This window comes from Onychostoma macrolepis, chromosome 21 (assembly GCF_012432095.1).
Source record: "Onychostoma macrolepis isolate SWU-2019 chromosome 21, ASM1243209v1, whole genome shotgun sequence".
Lineage (NCBI taxonomy): Eukaryota > Metazoa > Chordata > Actinopteri > Cypriniformes > Cyprinidae > Onychostoma > Onychostoma macrolepis.
Window position 1 is genome coordinate 24387665 of NC_081175.1, and position 14108 is coordinate 24401772.

At 35.5% G+C, this 14108-nt stretch overlaps 1 protein-coding gene and 1 pseudogene across 3 annotated transcripts in view; both read left to right on the forward strand.

Moving 5' to 3' along the window:
* The first annotated feature begins 861 nt into the window (after nucleotides 1–861).
* LOC131528378 (proteinase-activated receptor 1-like) lies at nucleotides 862–3205 on the forward strand (annotated as a pseudogene).
* A 1930-nt stretch (nucleotides 3206–5135) lies between these two features.
* LOC131529512 (proteinase-activated receptor 1-like) overlaps nucleotides 5136–14108 on the forward strand; it is a 32184-nt gene continuing 23211 nt past the window's right edge. Inside the window, exons 1-3 of one of the 3 annotated variants that reach the window (XM_058759306.1) lie at nucleotides 5136–5261; nucleotides 9851–9882; nucleotides 10048–10182. In XM_058759306.1, the coding sequence (XP_058615289.1) occupies nucleotides 10173–10182 (10 nt within the window). In that variant the 5' untranslated portion in view covers nucleotides 5136–5261; nucleotides 9851–9882; nucleotides 10048–10172. Of the gene's footprint in view, nucleotides 5262–5562; nucleotides 5622–9850; nucleotides 9883–10047; nucleotides 10183–14108 lie in introns of those variants that run through there. The other 2 variants (XM_058759307.1, XM_058759305.1) reach the window with 2 other exon arrangements.

The following is a 14108-nucleotide window of genomic DNA, read 5'->3' on the forward strand; positions in this document are numbered from 1 at the left end:
GAAGCGATGACACTGAGTCGTGCAGCGACATAGCACAGCTATCAACACAGTACTCGTTTATTGTCTGATGGTATCATGAGAGTTTTCACTAATGGTCTTTTGTGTTGATTACAGATTCTGGCTGTGTTCCACCTCCTCCATCTTACTACAGAAAATTCCTAACTATAACCACTGACAGTTGTTTAGGGTTGCATGCTTACTTTTTTGTAATAATTGTATGTATTTTGATTCATATATTGTATAAATTCTTTCAAAATCGCCTCCTCATAAAATAGTTACATTTGCAGGTCGGTAATCGGTGAATTACTCTCCGGGCGATACCCCCTCTGAGACCCCCATCCGAGAAAAAAAAACACAAAATTTTGCACAAACAGCCATGTTTTACTATAACAATATAAGTGTAAGACAAGCTTATATTTCTCAATTGCACAAATCCTTCAACAGAACATTTGAAAAACACAATTCTGCACAAAACAGTATAAGTTATCAGCACTTAAATAAATATACTCTATATACATAAAAGTGGCAAAAATATGTACAATCAGAATGTAACAAGACCAGAGAACAACAACTAACCACTAAGTGGATCCCCCCACCCCCACCTGTCCGCTCCATTTGGGAGAGGTGAACTGTCCCGCGAGCAACACCCGTGCCCCCCTCCCCTTTCCACTTCTCACACAGCTTCCCAGCAAGCAGGGGCGCCAATTTGCCAATTCCCCACACAATTATATGATAGATAATAGAAAACCACTTAGCGGCGCAGATGATTTTTTTTTTTTTTTCAAGTGCTTATCTTATATTTACATTAGGTTAACGAATGTGAAGTTTTGTTCAGGTGTTAGTAGTTAATGTTAGCCAACTATGTTTTTGAGAGGTTTGTGTATTCTACTGTATATGGAGTTTGCCTTTTAAAAGTGTGCCATTTCTACTTCTTGTTTTTCAGAGAAGACATTTCTGTCACTAACAAAGTGGATGGTGAGCAAAGGTGGTGGCCACGTTTTGGAGCAGCACCTGGGTTTTGCAGATGTTTGTCTTTTTTCCCCATTATGTTTCTGTTGCCTAAAGATTCTTTGTGAGGATAAATACAGAGGACACAACATAATGCACTGCAAAACATCCTAAGACAGGAGAAATGGTGAAGAAGCACTGTTCCAGCATTGGAAGACTGTATTTTTAAGTGTTATACATACTGTACAATGTTTTAAATAAAGAATTTGATATTTTGTAATTATTGTGTCTGTTTTAACTGAATGCCAGTAGTACCTATGTAGAGTAATAATAAAATGAATTCTATATAAAAATAATCAAATCTAATGAAATCTATATTAAAATGAATGAATTACAGTAGTATACTGATGAATTGGATTGTTTTTTACAGTAATTAACTGGTTCTGGTACAGTAGCAAACTAAATCAAATGCAGTTTGCTACTGTAATCTTAATTACAGTAACTTACTGGCAACTGTGTTGCCAGTAAGTTACTGTAAAAACCCTTTGAAATGTCTAACAGTGTGGGGTGCTAGGACTAACACAGACCACAGGGTGAGCACCCCCTGCTGGCCTCCATAGCACCTCTTCAACTATTCCAGGTTTAGGAATAGACACTGTTAAACGTCAGTTTATGAATAGCCAGCATTAATTTGTTAACACTGGGTAAATTATGAGCAGTGTGAAACTTGAAGCAAGGTAACCCAGGATTCCATTTACCCAGGGTTTAGAATGACTAAAGCCCTATTCGGACTGGATTAGTTTTACAAGGGTAGATGGAGTAATTTACCACAGGACATCTGTAATATTAATGGCCAATTCGCATGGGATAAGAAATCTCAGTAAAACTACCAGAAGTGGGAGGAGTAACTCGATTTACGCACCGCCGTCACCTCCCTATCGTCATGTGCGTGCTGCATCCATCGATTTATTAGTTAAATTAATTAAATTATGATTGGATTCTGTTTGCAATAGACACTTACCTAAAGCTAACAGAAGTTTCATGCCTCTAACAAGTGCTTTCGAGTCGTTAGTTTCGACCTTCTTTTTGATCTGAATGGTAAGCATTGTCATATTCAGAAAACATTCGAGGTTTGTCGCAGACTTGTCCCACCACCTAGAACGCAACTGAATGTTTCTTCAAGCGTGGAAAAAACGTGGAAAACTACTTTTAAATAGGAAATTACGGAATATTTACGTACATATTTACAGCTGGTCTATTCGCACAGGATTAGTATTACCTGAGGTAATTCTTCCGGACCTTTTTACAGAAAGTAAAAGTCACCGTAATCTTTACTGACATCGTCCGTAATGATTACTGAGATGGCACATTCGGACGGGACTAAAATCACTGAGAAGCTCTGGTAAAAATTACTTTAGCCCACCTCTCCATGTAAAACTAATACCGTCCGAATAGGGCTTAAGTGTTAACGATTTCAAGTGTGAAAAGCCCTCTGTTGACCTATATTTGTCTGGTGGTGATGAGAAGTTTCACAGTTGCTGTTGTTTTTATTTATTATTTATTTCTTTCTTTTTGCATGTTTGTTTACAGATTCAAGATTCAGTTAGTTTACTCGTATTTTCAAAGTTCTTAAAGAAATTATTCAATTTAGACAGCCACGTAACAACACTGATCTGAATGCAGTGGATTGCAACAAGACTACACAGGACACATACATCATCTCAGATGAGTCTGTTGACTTCCTCAAAGGCCTGCTGCCCTCATTCTACATCATCATCATCCTCATTAGTTTGCCTCTGAATGCTTTGGCCTTGGTAACATTCACCTCTAGGATTCAAGAGAAACAACCAGCAGTGATCTACATGTCTCACCTGGCGTGTGTGGACCTGCTCTTCACCCTGCTGCTGCCTCTGAAGATCCACTACCAGCTGAACGCTTCAGATTGGGTGTTCGGTGAGGCGGCGTGTCGTGTGCTCAGTGAAGCTTACTACTGCTACATGTATTGCTTCATACTGCTGATGATGTGCATGAGTGTGGACAGGCTGCTGGTAGGGTGGTGTTTCCCATCACCTCTCTGACCTGGAGGAGCGCAAGGAAAGCCACATGCATATGTGTGCTGTTCTGGCTGCTGGTGCCACTTCTCTCCATAATGCAAACATTTAAGATAAAGGATGTGAGTGTCACCTGCCACGACGCAGAGAGAGAGAACTCTGAAGAGAATTCATCCCTCTCATGTTGTAAATCAACCTCACAGTAAAAGCCCTGCACAATTTTTGACGATTTGTTGCTTATTTGTGTATTTTATATGGTCCTAAAGTTACTATTATTAAAACGTTATTGAAACACACACACACAAATATTATATATATATGCCTATTATTATTATTTTTTTTTTTTTAAATTTATTTTACTTTGGCTCTTTTGGAAAAATGCATTAACCAAAAATTTAAAAAATGGCTCTTTGGTCAAAAAAGGTTCTCGACCCCTGACCTTAGTGAGTTACTCTATATACTGTATGTGCTCACTACCAAGAATGATCACTTGGAAACATCATACTCAGACAAGCGAAGGAGAGCTGTGATTAAGGCTATAGCTATGCTGATGGAGTTTGTAATGCTTTGCACCAACAAATGGCATCTTGTTGTACCATTGTGTTCGTTTAGCCACCAGAAACAGTGATGAGGAGGGTGAAATACTACCAGATGGCTGTGTGGGGAGCGCATGGCCGGATTTACCTCTTTTCATGACATAGGCGAAACTAATTTTTGGGCCCCCCTTCCCTAGTAATATAATAGGCCTAATATTACCACCCAAGCAAACAAAAATATTTCTTAATCAGTGGAAACCGTTACAGAGTTTTCTATCGCAATAAGCACTTGCGGTCAGTCAATAAAAATTGAATGTAGTTCTTAATTAGTTTGAGAACTGAGAAAAAACATTCCATTAATAGGCGCGGCGCCCACAACCACTTCGGGAGTGCATTATTTCTCTAATAATGTTAACGGCCTGGAGTCCCAATCACACATCAATTGTTCAGATGATTTGTTTCAAGACATTTGTCATGTTTGCATCCTGAAATCTCGTGTGTGTTGAACTAGCTAATTTTTTACACACCTCATCCCAAACCTTCCATTGCAAATTCCAAAACGTCATTTTGGAGCTAATAACAGAGGCTTAAACCATTGATATGTAAGCTAAAATGCAGTTATTAGAAAGAGAGAGAGGGAGAGAGAGATATTAAGCGCGTGTGAATACCTGCATCTGTGCGTCTCTCAGCAGCATTCAGCAGCAGCAGCGTGTACTAGCAAATCTTTAAGTTGAACTGCTTCAAGAACCTCGCTACTGAGAAATGTCATGTAGCTTTTCAGCTGCAAAACTTTTTCATTGATAAAGTCGCGGGTCAGCCGCAGCTCTGACAACAAGTTTCTGTCCGCGTCTCTGCGTGTGTGAGCGAGTGCGTTTCTGTACTATGAGTGCGTCTGTGAGAGCGAGCGGGAGAAAGAAAGCATGATTTCCGTACTAGGCGGCTGTATATATGGAAAAAAATACGAATAGTATTCTTGGTCTAGGAGGAATACTAAGGAGTAATGATCATTTTGAAAATGGAACCTTTCTTGGAGTCAAACTTTGGTAAACTTTTAGTATGTTTTTAAGTACATCTGATACTACTGTAAACCACTGAGAAGCCTTTTGTTAGAATTTTTTGGGGTCAAGCCATATTTGCAGCTGACTAAAAAGGTGGAAGACATGGAAATAATTTGTCATTTTTACCCTATTGTTTGTTATATTTATTTGCTCAATGTCTTCTGGGGTTTTGGTTCTTTTACTGTCGTAGATATCCCATGTAACTAAAATATTAAATATTATATATTATATATCTCTTCATTGTGTTTGCCAATGTTGTCCTGGCAGCCAAGTAAAGTGAAAATACTGAATACTGTATGAAGGCAGGTCTTTGGGCACATCAAGGCATTATAATGAAATCATGTTGGAGCTTTAGGGAAGACACCCAAATAAATCATCATTCATATATATCTCATTCGGAGCTGTGATGTCTGTCAATTACAGCTCGATTTCTCATTCGCTCTGTAGGTTGTAGCATGAATGAATCTGGGCTCAGTGGAGGGTGGTTCCAGTGATGTCACCTTATATAAATGGACTGAGAAGAGACCGAGCACTCAGAGAGTGAAGAAGCAGTGTCTGTGCAGAGATTCATCTACAGTGAGGAAGTGACCCCTGATCAGTACTCATGGGGGTCAAAGCTATTTTGTTTTCCATTATACTTCTGCATGCATGCACTGCCACCTTTAATGGTAAGTAGATCAGTGCATGACAAAAGTTTGGCTTTTAATTGTAGTCTTTTGATGTGTTTAACTATGCAGATGAAACCCTGACTGTACACTCTAAAAGGTGCTGGGTTATTTCTGTAAACACATTCTTGGGTTATTTGTGCTGGGTCATAATTCTGGGTTGTTTGAGGTAATGTAAACACACAACTGAGTTGTTTGTGCTGGGTCAAATCGACTGTAAGGGGTTCTTTCACCACTGAACCGCTGGGTTGGTTATTTTGACCCAACCGGTTTATTTATTTTTCCTCTTCATCAAACTTTCTGGATTCTTCACTCGTCTCGTAGTCAGACAGTCACGCATATTGCATCAAGAAAGATTATAAGGTAAGTTAATATGATGGCATGTTCAGTTACTGTCTGTGTAACTGTTACTGTATGGCTTTGGAATGTTTTGCAAGATCGTTTCATACTAAAATTGACCTTTTAAGGGCATATTTTTTTTCAAGTAAATGTCAGCGACATGCCGAATCCGAACTGCAGTCACGCCATCTGCGCTTCGCCGAAAATTTTGTTGCGCGTCAACCTGGCGTTGCATTTTTTTTTTTAAAGAGTGTTTAGATCACGTATCAAACTGAAGCCCAGTCTGGATAATAATAAGCTGATTAAAAACACATTATACAGGCACTTCTTATTTAATGGCTTATTTAATGGTAAAGTCATGGCAAATGCTATTTACATTGCTATATAGACATATTTTAAAAATTCATAAAAATATAAAATCATATTGTTTTCTGCAAACTCCACCAGATTATTGTTCTGCATCTCCTCAAGTACCACTGTGATGATTTTCATGTTGTTTTACTGTATCATTTTTTTTAATCGCATACCAAAGTCATGACAAATGCTATTTGTATTGCTATATAGACATATTTTAAAAATTCATAAAAATATAAAATCAAATTGTTTTCTGCAAACTCCACCAGGTTATTGTTCTGCATCTCCTCAAGTACCACTGTGATGATTTTCATGTTGTTTTACTATATAATTTTTAATAATTGCATACCAAGTCATGACAAATGCTATTTATTACCTCATTGTATCACATATTTTAAAAATTCATAAAAGTATAAAATCAAATTGTTTTCTGCAAACTCCACCAGATTCTTGTTCTGCATCTCCTCAAGTATCACTGTGATGCTTTTCATGTTGTTTTACTGTATCATTTTTTTTAATCGCATACCAAAGTCATGACAAATGCTATTTGTATTGCTATATAGACATATTTTAAAAATTCATAAAAATATAAAATCAAATTGTTTTCTGCAAACTCCACCAGGTTATTGTTCTGCATCTCCTCAAGTACCACTGTGATGATTTTCATGTTGTTTTACTATATAATTTTTTAATAATTGCATACCGAAGTCATGACAAATGCTATTTATTACCTCATTGTATCACATATTTTAAAAATTCATAAAAGTATAAAATCAAATTGTTTTCTGCAAACTCCACCAGATTCTTGTTCTGCATCTCCTCAAGTACCACTGTGATGCTTTTCATGTTGTTTTACTGTATCATTTTTTTTAATCGCATACCAAAGTCATGACAAATGCTATTTGTATTGCTATATAGACATATTTTAAAAATTCATAAAAATATAAAATCAAATTGTTTTCTGCAAACTCCACCAGGTTATTGTTCTGCATCTCCTCAAGTACCACTGTGATGATTTTCATGTTGTTTTACTATATCATTTTTTAATAATTGCATACCAAAGTCATGACAAATGCTATTTATTACCTCATTATATCACATATTTTAAAAATTCATAAAATTATAAAATCAAATTGTTTTCTACAAACTACACCAGATTCTTGTTCTGCATCTCCCCAAGTATAACTGTGATGATTTTCATGTTGTTTTACTGTATAATGTTTTAATAATTGCATACCAAAGTCAAGAAAAATGCTATTTGTTACCTCACTGTATCACATATTTAAAAAATTCATAAAAGTATAAAATCAAATTGTTTTCTACAAACTCCACCAGATTTGTGTTCTGCATCTCCTCAAGTACCACTGTGATGATTTTCATGTTGTTTTACTGTATCATTTTTTAATAATTGCATACCAAATTCATGACAAATACTATTTGTATTGCTATATAGACATATTTTAAAAATTCATAAAAATATAAAATCAAATTGTTTTCTACAAACTCCACCAGATTCTTATTCTTCATCTCCCCAAGTACTACTGTCGTGATTTTCATGTTGCTTCATTTTTTAATAACTGCATAGGCCTACCAAACTCATGATGCTATTTACTACCTCACTGTAAAGACATATTTTAAAAAGGAATAAAAGGATAAAATCAAATAGTTTTCCACCAATATGCAATTATTAAAAAATGATACTGTAAAGCAACATGTGATACAGTGATACTTGGTGATACCACAGTGATACTTGGGGAGATGCAGAACAAGAATCTGGTGGAGTTTGTAGAAAACAATTTGATTTTATACTTTTCTGAATTTTTAAAATATCTGATACAGTGAGGTAATAAATAGCATTTTTCTTGACTTGGGTATGCAATTATTAAAACATGATACCGTATAACAACATGAAAGTCATCACAGTGATACTTGAGGAGATGCAGAACAAGAATCTGGTGGAGTTTGTAGAAAACAATTTGATTTTATACTTTTATGAATTTTTAAAATTTGTTATACAGTGAGGTAATAAATAGCATTTTTCTTGACTTTGGTATGCAATTATTAAAAAATTATACAGTAAAACAACATGACAATCATTACAGTGGTACGTGGGGAGATGCAGAACGAGAATCTGGTGGAGTTTACAGCAAACAATTTGATTTCATAATTTTATGAAATTTTAAAATATGTCCATACAGCAATGTAAATTGCATTTGTCATGACTTTGATATGCAATTATTAAACAATTATACAGTAAAACGACATGAAAATCATCACAGTGATACTTGAGGAGATGCAGAACAAGAATCTGGTGGAGTTTGTAGAAAACAATTTGATTTTATACGTTTATGAATTTTTAAAATATGTTATACAGTGAGGTAATAAATAGCATTTTTCTTGACTTTGGTATGCAATTATTAAAAAATTATACAGTAAAACAACATGACAATCATTACAGTGGTACATGGGGAGATGCAGAACAAGAATCTGGTAGAGTTTGCAGAAAATAATTTGATTTTATACTTTTATGAATTTTAAAAATACGCAGAAAACCAATCTTGGTGAGATGTAATATTATTTGTTACTGAAATGTAATGTTGTTTTAGCTACATTATAAATTAGTGGTGTATGAGGTCCTTCTTCCTCTATTTTAGTGAATGCGTGTATTGCTTTACAACTAGGAGACCAGTATAAAAATTAAATGGGAATGCACTCTGATTTTATTTTTTAAGTGTCGATTCTGCCCTCCAGATTGGAGACTAGATTGACATAAACGCAGTTCAGTGGTGAGATGGCTAGCTAGGTTGCCTGTGCCAACCCTTCTGTATAATATGGAATCGTGTCATAATCAGTGATGGGAATAACGGCGTTATAAATAAAGGGCGTTACTAACGGCGTTATTTTTTTCAGTAACGAGTAATCAAACGAATTACTTTTTCCCCTGTTACAACGCCGTTACCATTACTGACAATAAAATGTGGCATTACTATATTATATTATTAGAATTTAATTTTTCAGTCTATCTGAATGGATGCGCAGTGTAGCATTTGACGTACCATAAACTCTAGTGTGAAGGTGCACGACTCGCCGTCGCTTTCTCTCACAAACACGCACGCAAAGAAAGATACAGAGCAAGAGAGTCTTTCATAACATGCAGAATTGACGCGCTACATGTAAACGATATTCTTTGTTGTATTTTCCTGTCAAAATAACGGAGTTCCTTTGGAATTCTTCAGCTTTTAAGAACTGCCGCTTTCTCGTAGTGGGCGGAGCTAATGTGCAAACAACAATCTTATTGGCTGGCGCTCACCTACTATAGTCCCTGTTTTGATTTCAGCAAATCAATTCGAGCGAACGCAGACAACGTGATTAATATTCATGAACCCAGCAGCTCATTAATCCTTAGTGCGTTTTATATTGATGACAAATATGCATTCATACTTGGTTATTCTAATTACTAAAGTTCTATTATCATATAATATTAAATTATCATAATATTACATTATAATGCTTGACTGACTGATACTAAGTGTCAGTAGATAAATAGTGTAGATTAATGTACAATGTTTTATAATAATAATTTATTATTTTTAGTGTCCATTTCATTAATTTAACATTTAATATTGGGGCCATCCAAAGTTATTTGACATTTGAATTTTTTTTTTAAAGTAACACAATAGTTACTTTCCCTGGTAATTAGTTACTTTTATAATGATGTAACTCAGTTACTAACTCAGTTACTATTTGTGAGAAGTAACTAGTAACTACAACTAATTACTTTTTTAAAGTAAGGTGCCCAACACTGGTCATAATCAAGACATCAAAGCAGCGGTACATTTTAAAACAGTTGCATGCAAAAACATATTGACATGCTTTCTTAATCTGAAATTTCATTCTAGGTATGAGATTCTTGCTGGTGCAGATGGACAAGGTAAGGCAGCTTGACACCCTGGCTGACACCTTTATTAAAGGTTATATCTAACATGAGCCTCTCTTGTTTTCTTTCCTAACACATGCTTACTCTCAAGCCCATGTGATATCTTAAACATTATGGATTTTGGTTACATTTGTTTTTTTTGTTTTCAAATTTCATCAGATTTCATGAGACTTTAGTAAGCTATCAGAGGCAGACAGAAACTTTTTGAAGACTGGGCTACAATTGCAGACCAAATTCTTGCCGATGCCCAGCGAGATGGAAAGGTGCATTTAGAGCTGGCTGACATGACTCCAGGTAAGCTATTTCTTACAATATGCCTATAATCTATAAAACAAAATTCAACTGTATTTGACAAATATCAACTGGTTAATACAATCGTAACATTTTAGTATAGGAACCAATTCTCACATTTAACTAGTTGCTTATTAGCTTGTATATTGGCTGTTAATTCTGCATGAGCATATTCTGCATCCCTGAATCCTACCCCATACCTAAATTTAATCACTACAGTGTTTCCCATACGTTGATTTATTTGTGGTGCCACAAGATGTCTCCAGTGCTCCGTCTGCCGAGGTCTGACTCTCCCGGCGCAGTGTCGCCTCTCTCGGCGTCTGTTCTGTGCAGTGATCGGCAATAAATCATTTACAAAACAGTGTTTCCAAGCACCTGTTGCTTATTGACTGTTTGGACTTTTAAATATGAACATAATTTGTCTGTTAATATGCTCATAGTTTGTTACTATTGTGCGCTGAATGAGACAAAACAGCAATATAGCCAAAACCACCGCGTATAGTCACTTTTTAGTGTAAGTTAGATGCATATTGATTTTATTGGACCATTTTGCTATTATGAATCAGGATTTAAGGAGTATAGTGAGAGTGATTCATGGTTAACATGTAGTATTAATGGGTCGTGTTTACAATTTATACTTGTTTTATGTATGACAACAGACAATATAATGTGAACAGCTTTATTGGGCATTCAGTTGTATTACAGTATGTGACAGTTCATAGAGTTGAACAGATCTGAAGTGCCAAAACTTATCTGAACGCAAACTTGACACAATTACGTTATGAATATGCAAATTAATATGTGACTTCATACGTCACAAAATCCTGTGGGAAACACTGCACTGCAACAACGTTAAAACACAAAAGTCATAGTTAATAGTGAATATGTATTCCCCATACTAAAGTGTTACCAATGCAGCTTTGTTGTTTACCTTATCATTGAGAAACTTTTCACTAATGTTGGGCTGTTGCTTACCAGCCTGAAGCATTTAGGCCCTCCATAAAGTAGCTATAAAAATATTCCATGTGCAAATTCATCAGTCAGCAGTATTTTGTCCTTCAAATTCCAGTGAACTATTTACAGTTTCAAAAACCCTGCCTTTGTTTCCCAGCATCACATAAATGTAACTTATCACATAAGCATGGGGTGGTGGGCCTGCAGTGGTTGAATGGGGGTGTGGACTAATTTGCATATTCACAACAATGCATGTACAGGCACACAGGTGTAGTTACATCCAAGCTATTTAAAGGAATGAAGACATTTTCACAGGAAAAAGTGTTTCAATGTGTCATTTTGATTATGAGATCAGTTTCATAGTTTGCACTGTATTATTCTTATGGTTTAGATGCTAAAGGGGAGAGTGCTTTCAAAGTCCTACTCACTCTGCTTCCCCCATCAATATACAAGAAAGGCAGAGAGGTCGTCAGGTCTTACTTTTTCTACTCTAATAGAGGTGGATATATATACACACTACCAGATTTTTAATGTTTTTTTAAATAAGTCTCTTCTGCTCACCAAGCCTGCATTTATTTGATCCAAAGAACAGCAAAAACAATGACATTTTGAAATATTTTTAATATTTAAAATACCACAATTGTTTTCTATTTGAGTATATTTTAAAATGTAATTTATTCTTGTGATGTCAAAGCTGAATTTTTAGCATCATTACTCCCATGGTCCTTCAGAAACCATTCTAATATTATATATATATATATATATATATAGCCACAAAAACTCACAAAACATTTATTATTATTACTATTATTATGTTGAAAACAGCTGAGTAGATTTTTCAGAAAGTTCAGAAGGACAGTTTTTATCTGAAATAGAATCTTTTGTAACACTATACATGTCTTTATCATCTCTTTTGATCAATTTAAAGCATCCTTGCTATATAAAAGTATTAATTTCTATAAAAAACAATTTATACTGACTCCAAGCTTTTGAATGGTATACTGTATAATGTTACAAAAGCTTTTTATTTCAGATAAATGCTGATCTTTGGATCTTTCTATTCATTAAAGAATCCTGAAAAAAAATGTACTCAACTGTTTTAAATATTAATAATAACAATAATAAAAAATGTTTCTTGAGCAGAAAATCAGCATATTGGAATGATTTCTGAAGCATCTTTTGACACTGAAGACTGGAGTAATGATGCTGAAAATTTAGCTTCGATCACAGGAATACATTACATTTTAAAATACATTCTAATAGAAAGCTGTTATTTTAAATAGTATAAGTATTTCACAATATTACTGTATTTTGGATCAAATAAATGTAGGCTTGGTGTGTCACGAATCCGGCCTATGAACTTCCGTTCACCCACCACCAGAGGTCACTCGCTCACCACATTGACTGTTGCACTACACTACTGTTGCACGGCACCCACGGACTACATTAACCATCATCCATTGCACTGATGACACATACACAGCTGATTACACTGACTGCACATACACAGCTGAAGGCACTGATCACACAACTATCACCAATCACACACTCTACTTAAGCCATGGACTTTCTCTCCCTCACTGCCGAGTATTGTATGCGCTTATCGCTCCCCTAGCTTTAGCTACTCTACAGAGCCCTTGTTAGTTTGCCTTGCCTTGCCTTGCCTTGCCTGTATTCCTGTATTCCTGTATTCTTATTCTAGCCCGTGTTCCCTGGATTAACCCTTGCCCTGCCATTTGGATACTGTTTGCCCCAGCCCGGACCATTGCTTTGTTTACTGATTACCTCTTTTGTCTTAGCCCTCTGGATATTGTTAGCCCACGATCGAACACGCCTGTTTTGGATACTTCTCTTGCCTTGCCCTCTATATACCTGTTTGCCATTGTTTGACCCTGCCTGTTATTACCTCGTCTCTGTCTATGTTCAGAAATAAAGCTTTGCAATTGGATCCACACGTCTCACGTCTCATGTGAGCAAAAGAGGCTTCTTTAAAAAACATTTAAAAAAAATCTTACCCCTTTCAGAATCTGCAAAATGTTAATTATTTTACCAAAATAAGAAGGATCATACAAAATGCGCGTTATTGTTTGTTTAGTACTGATCTGAATAAGATATTTCACATAAAATGTTTACATATAGTCCACAAGAGAAAATAATAGTTAATTTATAAAAAATTTACCCTGTTCAAAAGTTTACATCACCTTGATTCTTAATATTGTGCTGTTACCTGAATTATCCACAGCTCACTAGCATAGCCAGAAATGTTTAAGTGGGTGGGCCTACATAAAACTGGGTGGGCCAGGTGTGTATATGAAAACTGCATGCACCAAGGTTCATTACACAGTACTTCTAAAGCATGCATTAACATTAGTAATTTGTTATTTTAATGTTCATTTCAAAATTTACTAATAGGACATTATTAAAATTAAAAGTTGTATCTGTTAACATTTGCCTGAGCTGGTTAACAAAGATGAATAAACATGGTAACAAACGTATTGCTAATGTTAGTTAATGCATTAGTATGTTAGTTAACCCTAGTTAATGCATTAACTAACGTTAACTAAAGGAAGTTTATTAAAAAGCATTACCTCAGTCTGAAACAACGGGGCTTCGCTGATGATTTCATAATCAAACGTCTCTGTCAGTTAAGGCGCATCGAGGACTGCAGAAATGTGCGCAGCTGCAAATTATGCAGTTTGTTGTGGTGACCAGGATCTAGCACAAAGTTTATGTATTTCTTTCAAGGGTATGATGCATCTATTGGAAGAGGGAAAATGACCTGCAATTGAACATGAAAACAAGCGTTTAATATTGTTAATAAATAAATAAAAAATAAGTTACAGTGAAATACGTTTATTAGTATCATTTAATAAATTACATCCATTTGGAAAATTACAAACTTCTTATTGGGTGGGTCACAGATGAAAGTGCCCACCCGTAGCTACGCGACTGCCACAGCTGTGTTTTTTGTTTAG